The 18144-nt window shown below is 44.2% G+C and overlaps 1 protein-coding gene across 3 annotated transcripts in view; it reads left to right on the top strand.

The window, feature by feature from the left end:
* The first annotated feature begins 10810 nt into the window (after positions 1-10810).
* EPB41L4B (erythrocyte membrane protein band 4.1 like 4B) overlaps positions 10811-18144 on the top strand; it is a 166839-nt gene continuing 159505 nt past the window's right edge. For all 3 annotated transcript variants that reach the window (XM_042868648.1, XM_042868647.1, XM_042868649.1), the window contains exon 1: positions 10811-11104. In XM_042868648.1, the coding sequence (XP_042724582.1) occupies positions 10811-11104 (294 nt within the window). The remainder of the gene's footprint in view (positions 11105-18144) is intronic.

Genomic DNA, 18144 nt, shown 5'->3' with positions numbered 1-18144 from the left:
TATTTCTTAATCCAATTAGGCATTTAATTAAACTGTACGAAGTCCAGCAGTGCTGTGAGATTTTATATCTGCTTTTGGGCTTGTTTTATTTTAGAATTTTCATTTGCCATCAGAGGACAGAGCTCTAACACAGAAAAACAAAGGTGCCCACCATGCTGCCATACTGAGCAGGGGCTCCCAAGTGTTCCTATCTCATTTCCCTCAACAGCCAAACCAGATAGAATTGTAGATCCTATCATGAGCAATGGCATTTTGTCTGTTCCTTCACCACTATCATGCTCACTGCTTTGTATTTAATTTGGTTTCCCTGTGACCTTCATCTAACCTTCAAATTTGTCCAGAATGCTCCCATGGGTTTTGGGTCCAAACTGGTGCGAAAATTTGGTTATATAAAGTAGCAAAGCCCAGGAAAAAGACTGAGAGTAGGGGATGCTTGTGAAGTCTGTGAATTCCACCAAAATAATCATGTAACCATAGAATAGCCAAATTGGCAGCGATCCACGAGGATCTCTGAGTCCAGCTCCTGACTCCACACAGCAGGACCCAATATTCAAACCCTATGCCTGAGAGTGTTGTCCAAATGCTCCTTGAACTCTGCCATCCTGGGGTCATGCCCACTGTCCTGGGGAGCCTGTTCCATGCCCACTACCCTCTGGTGAAGAACTTTTTCCTGGCACCCAGACCTGCTCATCCTGACACAGTTCCATGCCATTCCCTTAGGCTATGTCACTGTCACCAGAGAGTAGAGATCAGCACAGCCACTCTGCCCCCTGTGAGGAGCTGTGCAGCAGCCATGAGGCCTCTGCTCTGGGTTGAGCAAACCAAGGGACTTCAGCTGCTCTTTACACATTTTGGCCTCCAGACCATCTTTGTAATCCTCCTTTGGATTCTCTCTGATAGTGTTACAACCTCCTTACATTGTGCCCAAACCTGCACACAGTGCTGGAAGTGAGGCCACGCAGCACAAAGCAGAGAAGGACAACTCCTTCTCTCTCTCGTCTGGCAGTGCTGGGTCTGAAACACCACAGGGTACTGTGTGCCAGGGTGCACTGCTGACTCACATTCAGCATGATTGATGAATCAGAACCCCCCCAACATAAGCAAACTGAAGTATGCACGAGGTATTGTTGCTTTGCTCTTGATAGAAGACCCCAGCTATTCAAACATACACTTTACTCTCCAATATGTCTTGCTACATCTCCTCTAGTTCTTGTGAGAGAGAATGATATGACAGCTCCCTTGTGCCCACACCTGGAAACTTTTCCACCCTTCCTCCTTGTGCTGGAGGTAAGTGACCCACACAACGCCTCCTCCTCCTGTGCAAAGCCAGACACAGGCAGAGGATCAACCAGCCCAAGCAGAGCTCATACATCCTGATGTGTCACTTTCTGCATTAGCACAAGCTTCGAGCCAGCAAACAACTTCACTAACAGCTCTGAAAGTGCAACCTTTCCTTTTACCTGCACACAAAAAATGCTCTTTCTGAAGCAACTGAAATTGCCTGCTCACTCTGCTAGGCAAGCAATATGACTATAACTGTGATTTCTCCTCTTGAAGATGGGACATTAGACCTTGCCCATCTCTGGGCTGAAGGTGGACATGAGAGAGAATAGAAAAGCAATCCTGCATTTCTCTAGCTTTATTCTTTATTCTTTGGAGCTTTACTCTTTTGTCAGGTTCAATTACTTTATTATTTCTTTCATTTTTGCTGATCTCCAAATGTCTCCTCCAAATCTCTGCCATTCAGGAAGAATAGGTAGGTCCTTTCATGCTGTGATGCTGCTTATCAGACAGCCCTGCAGCCTGATGAGTGGAGGTCCAAGTTTCACAATGGAGTCCTCAACAGATGCTGACTGTGATTTGTGAAATTATACATTATCTGAGACATATAATCGCACTACTAATTATACCTACCTAGAGGAGGTGGTAAAAAGATTCAAGCCAAAAAGCCAAATACAGACCATCGTTCTTTATTAGCATGAGCATTGATTTTGCCCTGCACCAGCCCTTACGGTGTACTTCACCTGGGACTAGACTCCAAGCCTACTCACAGACACCAGCAACCTAGCTACTCATCTGAAAGGACATAACCCCACGGTGGAGAACTCAGCTTGTGTCTCACAGATGGCAAACAACAACTATACTTTGCAGCAAGGTGACTTGTGATCCTGACTGCAGCTGCCTCCCTGCTCACCCTTTCCCCTGTGCCAGCAGCAGAACCAGCCCAGAAGCTGTGCATTTCAGAGCGGGAGTTGTCCGTGGGTAGCCCTCAGCTCTTCCGTTGGCTGGGCAGAGCTCCAGTATGGGATGTCTGCCAAGCCTTTTGCCTGAGGACAGGCCTAAGGGGTTTTCAGTTACGTGTAAGCGAGATTTTTTGGGGTCTGACTTTACCAGAGGAGGCCATATCACTCTAGCTTCCCTTTCTTAGTTTTGCATAAACAATTCTGTAGGCTGCAAATATGTGCCTCCAGGCACTTTAGGAACTGCATAACACCTCAGCTGAACGTTTTATCTTGGAAAGCAGGGAGTTACTTCACTGCAAAATGGAGATGGTCCTTGTAATGTAGCTAGATAAGAAAGTTTTTAAGAGAGCTACCTGTCAGTTCTAGATTGTACCTGGCTATGGTGTCATCTGAGTTTTCTGAAGCCTCTAAGGTAAGATTTTTCTGTTTAACATGCTTGAAAAATTCAGAGTTTCCGCCTGAATGAAGAACTTAAATTTTTATGAGTGGGCCAGACAAAGAGCAAAGTGCATGTTTAGTTCCAGGGTTCAAGGCAAGGGCGGTGTGTGAGAAAGGCCATATTATGACATTCAAAGCACACAGGATCTGGCACTACAAAACACCATGCACAGTCTCAGTTTTTTTCTGCCAACCTTGGAAATTAAAATATAACTTTTTTTTCTCACCTGTCTCTCTCTCTTTCACAGAAAGTATATGATTGGAAAAGAGGACTTGGCACATTCATCCAAAACAAATTTACAATATGCTGGTCTTCCAAAGAGCTTGTGCATAGGCAAGCAAACACTCATCTCTTTCCCACCTCCAATTTTTTTTTTTTTTAATCCAAGATTCAATTCTTCCCCCCACAGCAAAGGAGCTCTTGGTAACATCCTGTCTGGGAGCCCAGTAGCTCCTAACATTAGCTTGCATCATTATGCAAATACACCCCTGCTGTTCCCACACTCTGGGCAGGTAGCAATCTCAGCTTCCCAGCACGTCCCACAGCTGCTTTCAGCCACTGCCACCAGTTAAAACTGGATTGCCATAATCACATTCGTCCTGACTTTAGTTTTAGCTTCTTTTTCTGTTGCTTCTGTGGCTAGGTGTTCCTGTGGATCTCATGCTCAGTGTTCCTGAGTCTCTCTACTCCATCTTTCAAATGCAACATAACATTAATAGTTGAAAATACATAACATCAGCTGCAAACATTTAAGAGAGGTGATGAATGCAATGTTGTCGTCATAATGTCTTTATCTCAATGTCTACATGGAAACCTAATTCAGTAACTTTCTGTTTACCTTTCCTGGATAACTATAAACCAGCTCAGCATTTTCAAAAGACTGAAAAAAACACAAAATGCTGGTTTTTTGGATATATATTTTTTTCTCATTTATAATTTCACTTTTGAGCAAAGCCTAAGAAAGCTTTAGAATGCCTGACAAAAAGCAAGCAGTCCATTTTGTCTTCAGTCAAGAAACACTAGTGGCACACTGAAATCCCTTGTTCACTCAGGTCAAATAAACTACGCTGGCCCCAGTTCTTTATGAAACTGGATCCTAGCCTGAACATACTGAAGGCTGGGCTGCACAGGGTTCTAGGCTGTTGCTCCTAATTGGTAGCTTGATGGTCCTGGGCTTAGTTTTGCACGCTGAGTGCCTGTGCAGGACAGGTCTAACGGAGTTGAGATGCCCCTTTTCTCTCTACCTTTCCTAAAAGACCTCCTCATGTCCTCAGATGGCAGAAGGGAGCAGGCAGCGATGACTCTCCAGCTTGTTTTCCAATGAGGGAGCTGGAAATCTTTCCTGCCTATCACCAAATCTCTGCATTGCTCCATACAGAGCAACCCTCATGGAGAAAAGTGTACAGCCCAGTGGATTTTCCAATTTCATTTTGTTCATCTGTGGTGGCAAGAATACTTAAAAGCCTAAACAGAGAATACTTACGGTTGCCTGCCTGTTAACACAATTTTTTACGCCTGTCTCCAAAGACGTAAACATGGGAATCAAACATCTGCTGTGCTTTCGGCAGGAGAAGGGATTACAAGGAGGTACAACATTTTTTTTTCTGTCTTAATTTTTTTTCCTTAATTGCTAAGAGGTTTAGCACTGTAATGCAGTATAAAAGAACTTACATTTAAATAGGCTTACAATTATTTTCAATATATATTAATAACTTGGATGACACGTTTTACTCTTTCAGAGTTGCCAGGGTAAAAAATCCTGTCTAGCCCAGCAAGCTTCACCCTGCATGGCTTCACACCAGGGAACAAGAAAGGAATTCTTCTCTTTGAGACTCCAAAGGCTTCACCTAAAGCCACTTAATGACCTTGCCTAGTCTGCCATTTGTCCCACCCATCAGAGTTTAAGACAGATGTTTTCTGCACTGCAGCTGTAAGGAGAGTTCATATGTTCAAGTTTGCAAAGGAGTAAGGCCACTGTGTCTGAAGTACATCTGTTCCCAGTCAACTGTGTTCAGCTGTGGCTGAGGGCATGCAGAGCACTTCAGAGACAGTGCCTATTAGGGCTAATGGTCTAATAATAAAAAGCAAAGGCATGTAAGTGGATTTCTTCATTTCAGGCAGAATTCTCCTTAGTAGTCACATTTGTTTTTAAAGTGACTTAATTTTAAGACAGATTTCTTGCATGCTCTAATTTGGACTGTATTTAAGGGAAATTAAGTAAACAAACTAGCTGCTTCTGTCTCCTCAGCAATGTTTTACAATATTGTCAAAGCTATCACGCTTTCTTACAAAAATACCACTAAAACATTTTAGTACAATTAAGTGCTGGGATTCATATAAATGATACATATGAGATTAATCATCCTTTCTTTTTTTTTTTTTTCAACTTGTCCTGATGAAGACATTGATATCCAGCACTTCACTTTTAGATCATTATGCAACAGTGCCCTCTGAGCAGAACCAGTCTTTAATCAAATGCCTTTCAATGTTTTTTAGAGAAAATATGTCTTTCTATATCACTGACTTTTGAAAGATGAGAAAAATATATGAATTTCTCCATGTGCTTGGGACTCATTGCCTTTGTCTGATATTCACAGAATACAAATTTCCTTCCTGTGATGTAAAGAAGGGTTTTGTGATCTTCCTTCTCAGTGCTCCAGCCAGTCTATGTTGCTGTAATTTTGAGTTTTGGAAAGGGCTTCTGCAAACCTGACAGAAGTTTTGCCCTGTGACTCCAGCCACAAAAGAACATGAGAGCATTCTGACGCCTTCATGGCAACAAGGCATGGGACGATGCATGCAGCAATGTGGGGCAGTAAGAACAGGAAGATGTTGGGCACTTAGCAATGTATTTTTATATATGTACAAATTAACTTGTGACGGGGGAGGAGAAGAGAAGAATTTAGGAAGGATTTCCTCCAGCTAGAGCTGTACTTTTAACTAAATCTCTCTATATCATGCTAGGAAAAGAGCATGTCAGAAAGCCAAATTGATCAAGTAGCTGTTAAACCACTGAACATATTGAAAATATTTTTCCCCTCCAAATCATAGAATCATAGAATGGCTTGGCTTGGAAGGGACCTCAAGGATCATCAAATTCCAGCCTCGCCATCACAGCCAGGGTTGCCAACTGCTAGATCAAGTACTAGATCAGATTACCTAGGGCCCCATCCAACCTGGCCTTAAGTACTTCCAGGGACGGGGCATCCACAACCTCTCTGGGCATATACTAAAAAGAGATACTGCTCTCCAATCCTACTATGGATTGTTTCACTGTAAAGAAACTTGGCTTTATGTCTGACAATCACTCTTGGAAGCAAAAGTTGACAGACATAAAGGAGAGGGCTGTGTGTTTCCCCATCGATATGCCATAGAACAGAAATCAGAAGCCATGGGGTGATTAACTGATTTGGTCCTTCTTATATTTTTCTTTTTTCAACAGTGTGCAAGTTCTTACTCTTGTATTGCAGATTCTTATTCAGTGGGAAGTAGATGGTGTTATTTATTTTGTTTGGTCCTCAGGTAGATTATTGTTGTTAGACAGATATAGAATACATTTTAATGTTTTTTTTTTTATATTCTAAAATGATTTGTTTGCTGCCTTGGAAAATGCACTTACTGAAAAATAAGAGTGACAGAACATTTCTATTTTGTCAAGCAATATTTTACTAATCTAACTGTTTGGTTCCACATCTCAGCAAAGCCTGTGGTAAGTAATGCAAATTTGCAAACTGGAAATGGAATTTATTTTTGAATTTAAATGACTGACTCTGATAGTCCAGTCCTTCAGCCTCAACTTTTTGTTCCTGTTTTCTTGGTATTGGTATACATGGGACAAAGGAACTGATATGGTAGCCATGTGACCAATTGCATCTTTTCCTTCCTTTTCTTCCTTACAAATACTTGCCTCAGTTTTTCCTTTTTTTTTTTTTTTGACTGATTTGCCTCTGTTGGGTTCTTCCTCTTTGAAGGTTCTTCGTCTTGCCCTGTCCTCTTTCTGGTCCTTCATCTCTGCCTCTCTGAAACAGTTCATGAGATGAAGAGTCTGAATCTCCACATGAGGAGATTATATCCTTTCTGCTACCAGCTAAATGGAGCCAAAGAGAAAAAAACTTCAGTTTCTGACTTAAATGCCCTCTAATTATCTAAACCTAATGGGATATACACTTATTAAAACTTTTCCCTTTGTTTCATTTCTCAGATGATGTTCAGTGCATGTTGAAGGTTTCCAGGAACTGATTCATTACCCCATCATACCTAAACTGAGTAGCATTCTGCATTGCTGTGTCAGTCCAGGGACCCTCATTGTAAAATTTAGGTCTTACCAATTCCTTCAAAGCACCAGAAGCCACAGATATCTGTCTTCTACTGGTGACACAAAGACACATAACCATGGTTAGAAAATATTTCAAGGACGCATTAGTGTTTCAGCATGTGATATTTGTGTATAGGTAATATTCTAAGTGGCATCTTCATGGCTCCCCTACAATTAAAATAGTCAGTGGAAAGATGCCTCCTCTTTTTTTGTTCAGCAGCACATTTGATAGCTCAGCCATTTAAAACAGCATTGAAAACATTTTCTTTCATGCTTTAAACCTAGATTTGAATATATCTATTTTCTATGAACCGAGTTCAGTACAAACATGATAAAATTCTCACTAAAGGAAAGAAGCACCTGGTGTATAATGAACTTGCTTAGTAGGTGGATGGGAAGCACTGCAGAAAGTTGACTCAGCAAGAAATCTTTCTGTAGATTTTCAAGGAAAGCTTTTTTGCTCTTGCATCTTTACAAACATCTCTGGATATACTACAACAGCCCTATATGTAGACACACTTATCCTGGAATTGGTTTTTTATTCACTGAGGCAGGAGAAATGATATTTTTCCCCAGAACACAGGAATGACATGAACAGCAATACCTGCTAAAATTCATGCCTACTCTAATGCTATATATTGTATGCACACTGTAACATTTTTTTTCAAATGGAGAAATATTAGATTTATTTCCACATGCGACACTCTTGTATCACTTGGTGTTGATGTATTATCAAGGAAAGCCCTGACTACCTATGACTGTGTTGCACATTCTGCAGGAATACATCTACTAGCCCCGATAACGTGGCCATGTGATTTGCATAATAACTTTCTGCCTATCTAAATTCACATTTCTGTTACAATTGTGCGTGAGATTCCTAGTGTTTTTTCTCTGCTGTTAAACAGATGCTGCATTTCAGACTTGGTAAAATAGTTCTCTCTTTATATATTTTTTTCCTTTACAGAACTGCTTTGGGATCTCTTTAACTGAAAGATAGCATTTAAATGCAAATCACCCTTGGCCACAAAGCTCAGAATTACTTCTACATTTTATTCCTGATCTGCTTCTGTATATAGAGCATTCCTGAAAGACAGTGAAATTAGATTTACTCATATGGGCTGACCTGCTCCGGGGAAAACAAACACATGTTAGCCTTGTGCTACATGAATGTTATGATCTAATGAATGATCCTGCTGAAAAGTATCTCCTTTAATTAATTACTGATGAGACAATTTCATTTCATTTATAGCTTTAGAAAACAAACAAAACAAAACATCCAAAAGCCTACATATATGTATGTCACACCTTCTCAAGTTTCTTTTTTCCCTAGAGTTATTAACATAGATATATACATTTGCACCAACAATTGCTCTTTGTTTGAATCCTTTTAAGCAAGTCTCCTTTAGTAATGACTATCACAAAACATATTCTGGCAGAATATGCAAAATTCTGCAAAAGATAAGTCTGTTTATGTTACTCAGTAAAGACATAACATTTACTCAAGAACAGAAACTCTACCTGCATGCAAATTAAATTTAGAACACTCCTTTGCAGATAGTTAAAATCTTATCAAGCCAGGAGCAATCCGTGAATGTGACTGCAGGGATGGAAAGTGGGTAAGGTCTGTGATTTGCAGACAGTGCACATGTACCCAATGCAGGAAAATTCCCTCCATGGGATTGTCAATGGTTTGTTCACCATCCACAAGAATTGGCTGCCTCGGTTATGAAATTTTGGAAAAGCAGACAGAAAAAAATATGAATAGAAATGAAACTCCAGTTCAAAGAGCTAGAGCCAAGTGCTTACTGCATCACATCTTTCATTCACTTTCATTGAGTCATGGCTAGCAAGTGTCACCTATGGTTTCAGATCCCACATATTCCTGGCACTGCCCACATGCCAGCAAGGGGTTTAGATGAATACTCTCCCATTTGCAGGCTGATCAGCACAGGGGCAAAGCATGGATAGTTCTGGTTTACCTGACAGCTATGCTGCCATACAGATTGGTACAGATGGCTCACCAAAGTTCAGGAAAATGGTAGGGATATGGGTAGTGGGCATGGTGGTGATGGGTCAGTGGCTGGACTAGATGACCTTAACTGTATTTTCTAACCTTAACTGTTCTATGATTCTGTGACTTCCACGGGAGACTGGAGAACTCACTGGGAAGCAGATGTTGCAGTGAAGAGCTATTTCGGTGAAGATTTAAAAGCAGTGCATGTAACTACGGCATAGCCAAGGACTGCAGAAGGAACTGTAATTTATTCATGTGCCCCTGAAGGGGAAGAAAGCAAGCAGCAGTTGTGAGAAGGAAGCACCACAGGACAGATGTACCAGCAAACCAGATCACTTCAAGGCAAGCTGAAAATGAAGAGATAATGTAGAGAGGTAAAGTGCAAACTAGCATGTAAAAATTCATTTCATCACCTCTCATCTTGTGATAAATGTGTCGTGGCTTCCTCCATACCCACAGTGGCTCAGGGCTTTTGTTTCATAGCTAAAGATAACTCTCCTGGTAGCATGATACAAAACAACGGTGGATTGTTTGACTCCAGACTGGATATAAGGAAACAGTTATTTACAATAAGGGTAGTGAAGCACTGGCATATGTTGCCCAGAGAGGTGGTGGATGCCCATTCCTGGAGACATGCAAGATCAGGCTGGATGGGGCTCTGAGCACCCTGATCTGCTGGAGGTGCTTATTGCAGAGGGTTTGCACTAGATGGCCCTTGAGGGTCCCTTCCAAATCAAATGATTTTATGATTCTATGAAAAAGATCTCCAAAACTTCAGAAGCAGCCAATATTTTCTATCCACGCTTCCTAGATCATGTAGCTGGCCATGGGTGAAACTGTTCCAGCAGACACTTACGTGCTGCCACTGTGTCATGCATGGCGCCTCGGCAGATGCGCTCCTCCCAGAGCCAACGTATGTAAATACTGATCTTATTGACTCTGATACCAATGGACGCTACGGGATGCTGGAATAAAGCCACACCTGTGCCTCGCAGAAACCAGAGGGAACAAAACACCAGCAAGCTCTGGAGGCAATGCTTTCTCCACGGAACCTCGTCCAGCTGGTTGTCTCCTTAACAACGCCGACCTCAAAGGGAATGCGGGAGCCTCTCCCCACCCCACCTGAGGATGTTTGCACGCAAACTCCTGAAGGCAGTGGCCGGGCTGCCTCGCTCCAGCCTCCAGGCACCAGGACTGCCCTCTCGGCGCCGCATTCGCTAGGCAGGTGGCGGGGCGGGAGACGCACCAGCAGCTCCTTGGGACCGCCCCGCAGCCCCTCAGGTGAAGCCAGGGGCGATCTCGCCCGCGTCTCCCCCCTCCCCTCCCGGCGAGGGGCAGCCACCGCGCAGGCGCCGCCCCGACGGCCGGAGCGAGCGTCCGAGCGGCCGCGGCAGCCGCCGGCAGAGTGGTGCGGTGCTACGCGACGCTTCGTTCTGCCGTGTTGCGCTTCGAAGCCGCGACCGGCGGCGTGAGGAGTCGAGGCTGAGGCGGCGGCAGGCCGAGGGCGAGCGGTCCCGGCCGCGAGGCCACCGCCACAGGTGGTGCCCTCCGGTCGCCTGCCTCAGCGGCTCCCCCTGCCCGCGATCCGCAGCAGAAGGGGCGGTGGCGCGTCCCGCCCCCCGTGCTGCTGGCGGGCGGCGCTGCGGAGGGCGGAGCGGGCGGCGGGGGCGGGCCAGCAGGCGCCCGGCGCGGGCTGGCTCCCGGCGGGCGGCGCTGCTGCGTTGCTCCGGGAGGCGCCCGGGGCCGGGCGCGGAGCTGCGGGCTCGGGGGTGTGAGCGGCCGGGCCGGGCGCCCCCAGGATGCTGCGGTTCCTGCGCAGGACCTTTGGCCGGCGGTCGATGCAGCGCTACGGGCGAGGAGCGGGGCGCGGGGCCGGGCGAGGCGGGCTCGGCGGTGAGGGCGACGAGCGGGACGGTGGGCTACGAGGAGCCGCCGCCGCCGTCTCCGGGGGTTTCCCCTCCTCGCCGCACCCCGGCGGGGTCGTGCACGGCGCCGGAGCCCCCGTCCACATCCCCGCCGCCGGCGGCAGTAAGCTGGTGCTGCAGTGCCGCGTGCTCCTCCTGGACGGGACCGAAGTCAGCGTGGAGCTGCCGGTGAGTAACGCGGTTCGCGCCGACCCCTCCGCCCGCTGGCGTGGCTTCCTTGCTCCCCTCTCGCCGCCCGCATACACCTGCTGCCAGGTGCACCGCGCCTCCCGCCATGGCCGCGGCCCCTTCCTTCTTCCCCGGAGCGAGCGAGGAGAGCGGCACCTGCGCCTCCGCCCCCCGCCGCAGCCCCAGCCGGAGCCGCTCGGGGGAAGCTCGCTGCCAGGAGAGCCGCGCTGCCTCCCTCACGTCCCCGGCTGCGGTCGCGCATCGGCGGTCTCGCCGCTCCCAACCTGTGGAGCCGGCGCGGGGGTGCCGTTGGGCCGTCGGTGTGGGGCCGCCTCCGAACTTTCCGCTCTCCCGTCTCTGCCGCGTTCCGGAGCGCGGTGGGTCGCGGCCGTGTGCCGCTTCTGGGGGCGTTTCGGCGTCGCCGGAACCCGGTGGGTGCCTTCCCGGCTCACCACGGCGGAGCTGCGCGGTGAACGCCGTTCGGTCGATGAGTTTGGGTTCTGCCAGGTGGCCGTTCTCGCGGCCGCTGAGTGCCTGGCGTCCGTACCTTTTTGCTGCCCCTTCCCCTCCCCCGTGGAACCGAGCTTTCCTGCGAGGCAGTACTGCGGTTTATCATATTGGAAAAACATTTAAACTTGTTTCGAAACTGAAGAATCGGCAGCCGTTAAGCCTGACCTACAAAAGCAGGTGGGAGAACTTGGTCGCAGCGTAACAACCTAATCGAGCTCGCGCTTCTTTTAGAATCATAGAATGCCCCGAGTTGGAAGGGACCCATAAGGATTGAGTCCAACTCTTTTTACTCTCAACTGGTGTGAAAGACATTTGTTTTTTGTTTCAGAATATTTGAATTTTGTTGGGTGCCATTCATGCTAATAATTACCCGTGTATGTTGGCCAGATTTAACTAAAATATGGAAACTGGGATTCAACTGGTTTCTGATGAGAAGCCAAAGTGATGGAGTCCTGCTCCAACAGGGGAGTGTGGAATGGGGCCACCTAGAGATGCTGCCTCACGCTCAGCCGGCTCCTTCCCTCACAGAGCAGATCACACACCTCTAGGCACTGGCAATGCTAACACCTTTCTTCTCTTCACATCTCTCCTTCACAACTTACTGCAGTCCTACTAGCATCTCAGCATGACGCTAGTCTAAAAAGAACTTGTGTATTATCTGCATGCTGAGGATATACTTATAGCCGTCTATGTAGATAAGCTCAGTAAATATTTCATGTATTATATTCCCTCCAACTTATCAGAGTCGAGCTATTGCTATAGAATCTGTTTAAGATAGTCTGTAGGTTTGAAAAAGCAGTTAATGGTAAACCTTCAGTAGTCCTTGAGTATTGGGAGCATGTGGAAGCGTACCAGCTTGGTCCATTAAAGAAGCTGTAGAGCATACCTGCTTGTGTTGTGGTGCCCAAGCCTGGGCTGTCAGTGGTGACATGAGATGCACACTTGGCGGTTGTAGTTCCTTTATCCAGTGAGAGGGTAAGAAGTCAGAGTGTTCTTTGGTGACATTTCAAGGCTGCTGGAGGATGCTGGGGTGTGAAACAGCTATCAGTGCCTTGGGGATTAGAAAGGGTGCTGTTGAATTGCATCTCTGCTCCTCATGCTGCTTTCCTTTCTTTCACAGAAAGTAACACCCACACGGAGAGTCAGAAAAACTGAAAGAGGCGTTGCACCATTTATAGAATTTGATTAGGAATGTTTCTCTGAGCTTTGGAACGCCGGTTTTTATGGGATTAGGGCCTGAGACAGAATGCACTTTGATACTCAGAAGCATTTGTACTGTACTTGTTAAGCTGAATGAGCTGGGCACTATCTTGATAAAATTAGAAATGAAGAAATCAGCGTATGGTTGTTTCTCAACATTTCAGCTTATTTATTTTTTTTGGCGAGGGAACGAGTGTGGTCCCGGCTCTAGCAGTGAGACAGCTTACACTAGAAGCCTAGTATGTCAGTAATTGCTAAGGACTTTGTGCTGCTGATCACGCTCACAAGCACTTATTTCAGGAGATACTGGCATCTGGAAAATGTGCTCTTTCTACTGCCTGCGAACATTAAAACCCAGCTGGCTTTCCAGGGGTAAAAGGAACACGTTGGCATTAGGGCACAATAATTTCATAACTAACGCTTCTTAGACTGCTACCTGAAACTTAATTGGAATTGATTTCAAGGCTTGTTAGATATTAATTAAAAAGACTGCAGGGTCTATGTGTTTGTGTGGAGGAATGATGGGCTGCTTGAAACCTTCAGCTGCATGTGCAGAAAAAAAAAAAGTTTAGTTGTTTTGCTTGGTTGGTTTGTTTAATATACATTAAAGCTAAAACCCTGACTCTTTTGTCTAGGTGAAGTGCATCAGGCTCTTCCTCGGTGTCTTCTCTTATGTGGGGGCTGGTGGTGTTGCTGTAAAAACAAATTACACATCAGTAGGCTGCTACCATCTTTGAGGCTATCAGCATTTATGCCATACTTTAGAAATGGTAGAGTTGGTAAGTTTTTGTCATGCTCCCACCTGAGTCCTTCCTTAGCTTGTTATTCTGGAGGCTGCATGAAAGTACTGTGACCAGAGTCACCTTTCTTGTTTATCTGCATTTCCCCTCCCACTTTCTTGTGGGTTATTTGGACTTTATTTTTTCTTACTGCATATGCACAGGGCCTCTTCTGCCCTCAAAGTTCCCTATTTGCCTTTCATTTGTAGGTGCTTTCTGGCTTTCCTGAACTTTTCTCCCCATGCATCGTCAACATAAAATTATTCTGAGCTGTAGACAACCTTGAATAATGATTTCTGTACTCAGCTTCCTGCACAGAATTTCAGGGATTTCTTAACAATGGTGGCTTTTCGGTTGCTCTTAAGGCAAGACTTGAAGTACTCTGAAAGTATTCTTTCTGAACAGAATAATACACTGGATGGATTTTTAAGCTGAGAAGCTCCTGAGGGCCCTGTGCTAAATCTGAGGCACAATTGAGATTGCCTCTGGGAGTGGCTGTATGGGAGTGGCAGTTTGCCCATTGCTTTGGGGTGACTTACCATGGCAGGGGGACTATAAAGAAGATGTCATCACTTTCAGCTGACCCAACGCCACACCTGTGCACATCTGAAATCTGGTTATAAGGATTGATTATTAAAAGAAAAAAGAAAAAGGAATATACTTAGAAGTAAACATACAGTGAAAAATGCAGTAGGAAGCTGTTACGTGTTTGGATCTTGCATCTCAGCTGTGGATAGATGGAAGGCCACTTGCTCTCTGCTGTCAACACAATCCTTCTGTTTTCTGGAGAACTCAGGAGTTTAATGAAAGAAACTGGTTATAGGTGATGCTGTGTTCTTACATAAAGAATATGGGCAAGGAGCACTGACATTTACACAGCAGTGATGATGCCTGCTAGTTAATACGTAAATGGGAAGGTTTGTAGATGGCTTTAAGGTGAGGCCAAAAAAATCCCAAATTTTTGTTGATGTGGATGTTGGCATTTCTAAAACTTGAGTATCTGATTTTTAATTCAGTGCATCTTATAAAAGCTTAAAGAAAGACTCAGAAAGATGACTTCTCCGTGAGATGGTGCAGAGTAGCAGGGATTGACTTTTTTTTTAGTGCCACTGAAAATGGTGTTTTGTGATAAGGCTTGGGGACAATGGGGGCTGTACAAAACGAACATGTTTGTTTGTTTGTTTATTTGTTTAACCTAAGTGGGATGAGAGAGAGGAAACAAATAGTAAGCTTACTCTGCTGTGGAAATCCCCATCTTGCAAAGCAGACATAGGAAACCATATGTTTTCAGTGCCATGGAGCCACAGCAGTTGAAGCACTGTCTGTCATAATACTCATTGCTGTGGTAAATTTCTCTGCTGCCATGGACATCGTTACGAAGACTTATGTGATGTATTAGGTTGTAGGTGACACTTAACTTGTTCATTAACTTCATCATTATATATTACTCTTGATATCTATGGATTTCTTTCCGGTGGAGAGCTTTCATATTGTTTCTTCGCCTTCTTTTTGGTGTATCTGTTTTGATAATTGTTTCGGCTGCTATGGAAACACTTCAGGATAGGGATAGTAAATGTTCTTCCATAGCCTTTTTTAATCTGCCTAATCTTCTGTCTTTTGTATCCTCCTCTTGTGAGACTCGCATGAGCATAACAAAACCTAACCTATTCGCTGGCTTCTGTGCTTAAATAGAATGTAAATGTTAAATTAACTCTTGAGTAGTCATCTCAATCCTAAAGTTGGAAGTATGTTTGACTAGAAAAAAGTGATAAATATTTGTAGAGGGGTACCACTCAACCTTTCGGTTACGTAACATGTGATTTCCTAATGACATTTCAGGAATAAAAACTGCAGACACTGAATTTTAGGTATTCTCAGGTGTCTCCTAACTGAAGGCTTGCTCTCCACTCATATATATTTTCCATATCAGGTGTGGAACAGGCATTTTAGAATTAATTCTTTAAAGCTTTTCTCACATGAGTAATTGATAGTATAGTTCTTTATTTAGAAGGTACTTTCAACAATCTAAAATCAGAGTGCTTCAAATGCTGAAAGCGTGTTTTCAGGCCTGCAAGGGCTGCCTTGTGTGCATGAACTACTGTGGCAGCCACCTCCTGTAATCCCCTTCATGAAGTGATCAAGTTCTCCTTGTAGAAGTGCTTGGGTATTTTTTCTGTCACTTTTGTTGAAATGCTTTTTCATTACCGTAAAGCTCTGATGAAGTAACTGTAGCCAGAGCTTGATGTGTTATCTTCCGGCAGTAGCCTTTAATTTCCTTGCGTGTGTATCACAACGCTTCAATGCGTTGCTGTGTCTGCTGAAAGTGTGTGGAAAAATATTCATAGTAGGCATTTATACTAACAGCCAGGGACCTCTGCTGCCCCAGAGGAACAGGAATGAGAGGAGGGTGTGCATGTGGGACTGCAGCTGTGCCTCAGACTTGCATGATGAGTAGGTTCTTGATAGAGAAGTGGGAATTTCAGGCTCTTGGCATGTTCACCAAACAACCTTAATAAATCTACAGCAGATAAAACACACTTCAACAGTACGTAGTGAAACGGGTGTGGTGAGCAGTGTTTTATTTTGGCACACATTAGATAAATTTAGCTTGTGAGTACCATTAGTTATTTATGGAAGCTGACACCATTTTTCAATGCAGTAGGAGCACTGTTATAATGGGAAAGAGTTGTCAACTGGTGAGGGAGGATCAATGATGAGAACAGTGTACTGCAAAAACATGGCGCAGTGGCACTGGTTCTTTAGTGGAGAACTTGTGTTTTTGAAGAGATGGAGAGAAGATGAGATTGTTTTATGTACTATTTTGGGAGTGTTTTTACAGCAGCATACAACTATGCTCGAGTGAAAGATGTTATGTCTGTGTGTCCTGACCCCTTGCTGGTTAACGTATAAATGCTTTGTAGCAGCAGTGTGAGAACTGGGCTTCACTGTTGAAAAACTGAAGGCCACTGTGGATTTGAATAAAGAACATGTTTATTTGCAAATAGAGTACAACTAACATGTTTTTTCCTTGGGGTTGTGTTCTCTTACTGGGTAGCAAATCTGAGCTTCATGCTCCTTGGAGAGGTGCTGAAGAGGGAAAACAGTATCTGATTGGGCATGTTAGAAAAAAGAAGTTCCCATGAAGGAGGAAAATGGAGTAAAGTGACTTTGGATGTTCAGACAGTGCAGGAGAGCAGAATAGTTCTGCTGGGATCACAGAATGTAATACAGGAAGAAACAGGCTTAGAGTGGGAGAAGAACAGATACAGAGCTTGAGAGAGAAGTATGAAATTGACAATAAGATAGATGATGCAGAATAAAAATGAGAATACGATGTCGCTCCATGGTATGCCCGAGAACCAACTGCTCTTCAGCTATCAGAAAGAGGATAACCTGCAGTAGAAACTGTAGTGCTTTCTCTTGTGGGCTCATCAGGATGAGAGTAATTTTATGTTCTGGGATGCAGAAAGATAAAGGAGTGCAGAGATGGAGGCAGCATTATGGAGCTAGGACAGTGAAAGAGAAAAGTTTCTGAGTGTGGAAATGAAAAGACTGAATGAGTTCCCTATCTAGTGTTGTTGTTCTTCCTTGTGCTTCTACTTGAAGCCTCTCTGTAAATAGCCCTTTTCCTGTAACTTTGAGAAGCTAATTCCATTTCGTGTCTCTCTTCTAAGCATGGGTCCTTTAGGTCCATTTTCTTTTTCCTGTTCAGAGCTTCTCTTGTTATCCAACTGGTTTCCACTCATCTTTCTCTTTCTCTTCTATTTCTCCATCTCCTCCCTGAGCAATTCTCTATACTTTCCCATGGACATCATCTGTGTTACTAGTGTGATACTCACTGAATTTCCTTCACAATAAGAAAACCCCTTTCCTTTTTTTTTTTTTTTTTTTCTCCTCACTATTTTCCCAGTTTGTAAGAGCAGCTACAAAGCTGTGAGAGTTTGCTGTGGAGGATCTCTTCTGGGAGGCACTTGAAAGCACTCTAGAGGTTTGCTTTCCTTCTGTTTGGGTCCTTGAGCATTGCTCTCTGTCCCGTCCCCTCCTTCCCATTTAGATTATTTCTGTGATTTTCTACAGTTATCAGAACTGTGGAACTCCCTTCTGTTCAGTTCTTCCCCACCAAAAGACATTTTCACAGCTATTGATAGTTACGCCAGAATGATGAAGTCAACAGCTGTTAACTGTACATACAGTGTTGCTGGGTTAGTATTTTATGTTACTTGAGAAACAGATTTTTTTAAATATGTTTTTCAATGCAGACTACATTCTTTTTTCTTTCCACATTGCATTATAAATAAAAGGGTTGGAGGGTAATGAAGTGCTTAGAATGACCATCTGCTCTTTATTTGACTTGCTATTTCCATTTATTTCTATGTATCAGATTGAATATGTCCTGAACCATTAGCTATATTATGATGGATTATTTTGAAATATTTGTTGAAATGCTAGGTTCAGACTCCAGTTATGAAGCATGAAGAATATTAAGAGTTAATTCATCTTGTCTGTTTACATTTTTGTTCTATTCAGATTGAGACCAGTTTATTCCCTTGT

Source organism: Lagopus leucura, unplaced genomic scaffold (genome assembly GCF_019238085.1).
Source record: "Lagopus leucura isolate 7727_CA_CO unplaced genomic scaffold, USGS_WTPT01 Super-Scaffold_100002, whole genome shotgun sequence".
Classification (NCBI taxonomy): domain Eukaryota; kingdom Metazoa; phylum Chordata; class Aves; order Galliformes; family Phasianidae; genus Lagopus; species Lagopus leucura.
This window is presented reverse-complemented; position numbering and strand designations above follow the sequence as displayed.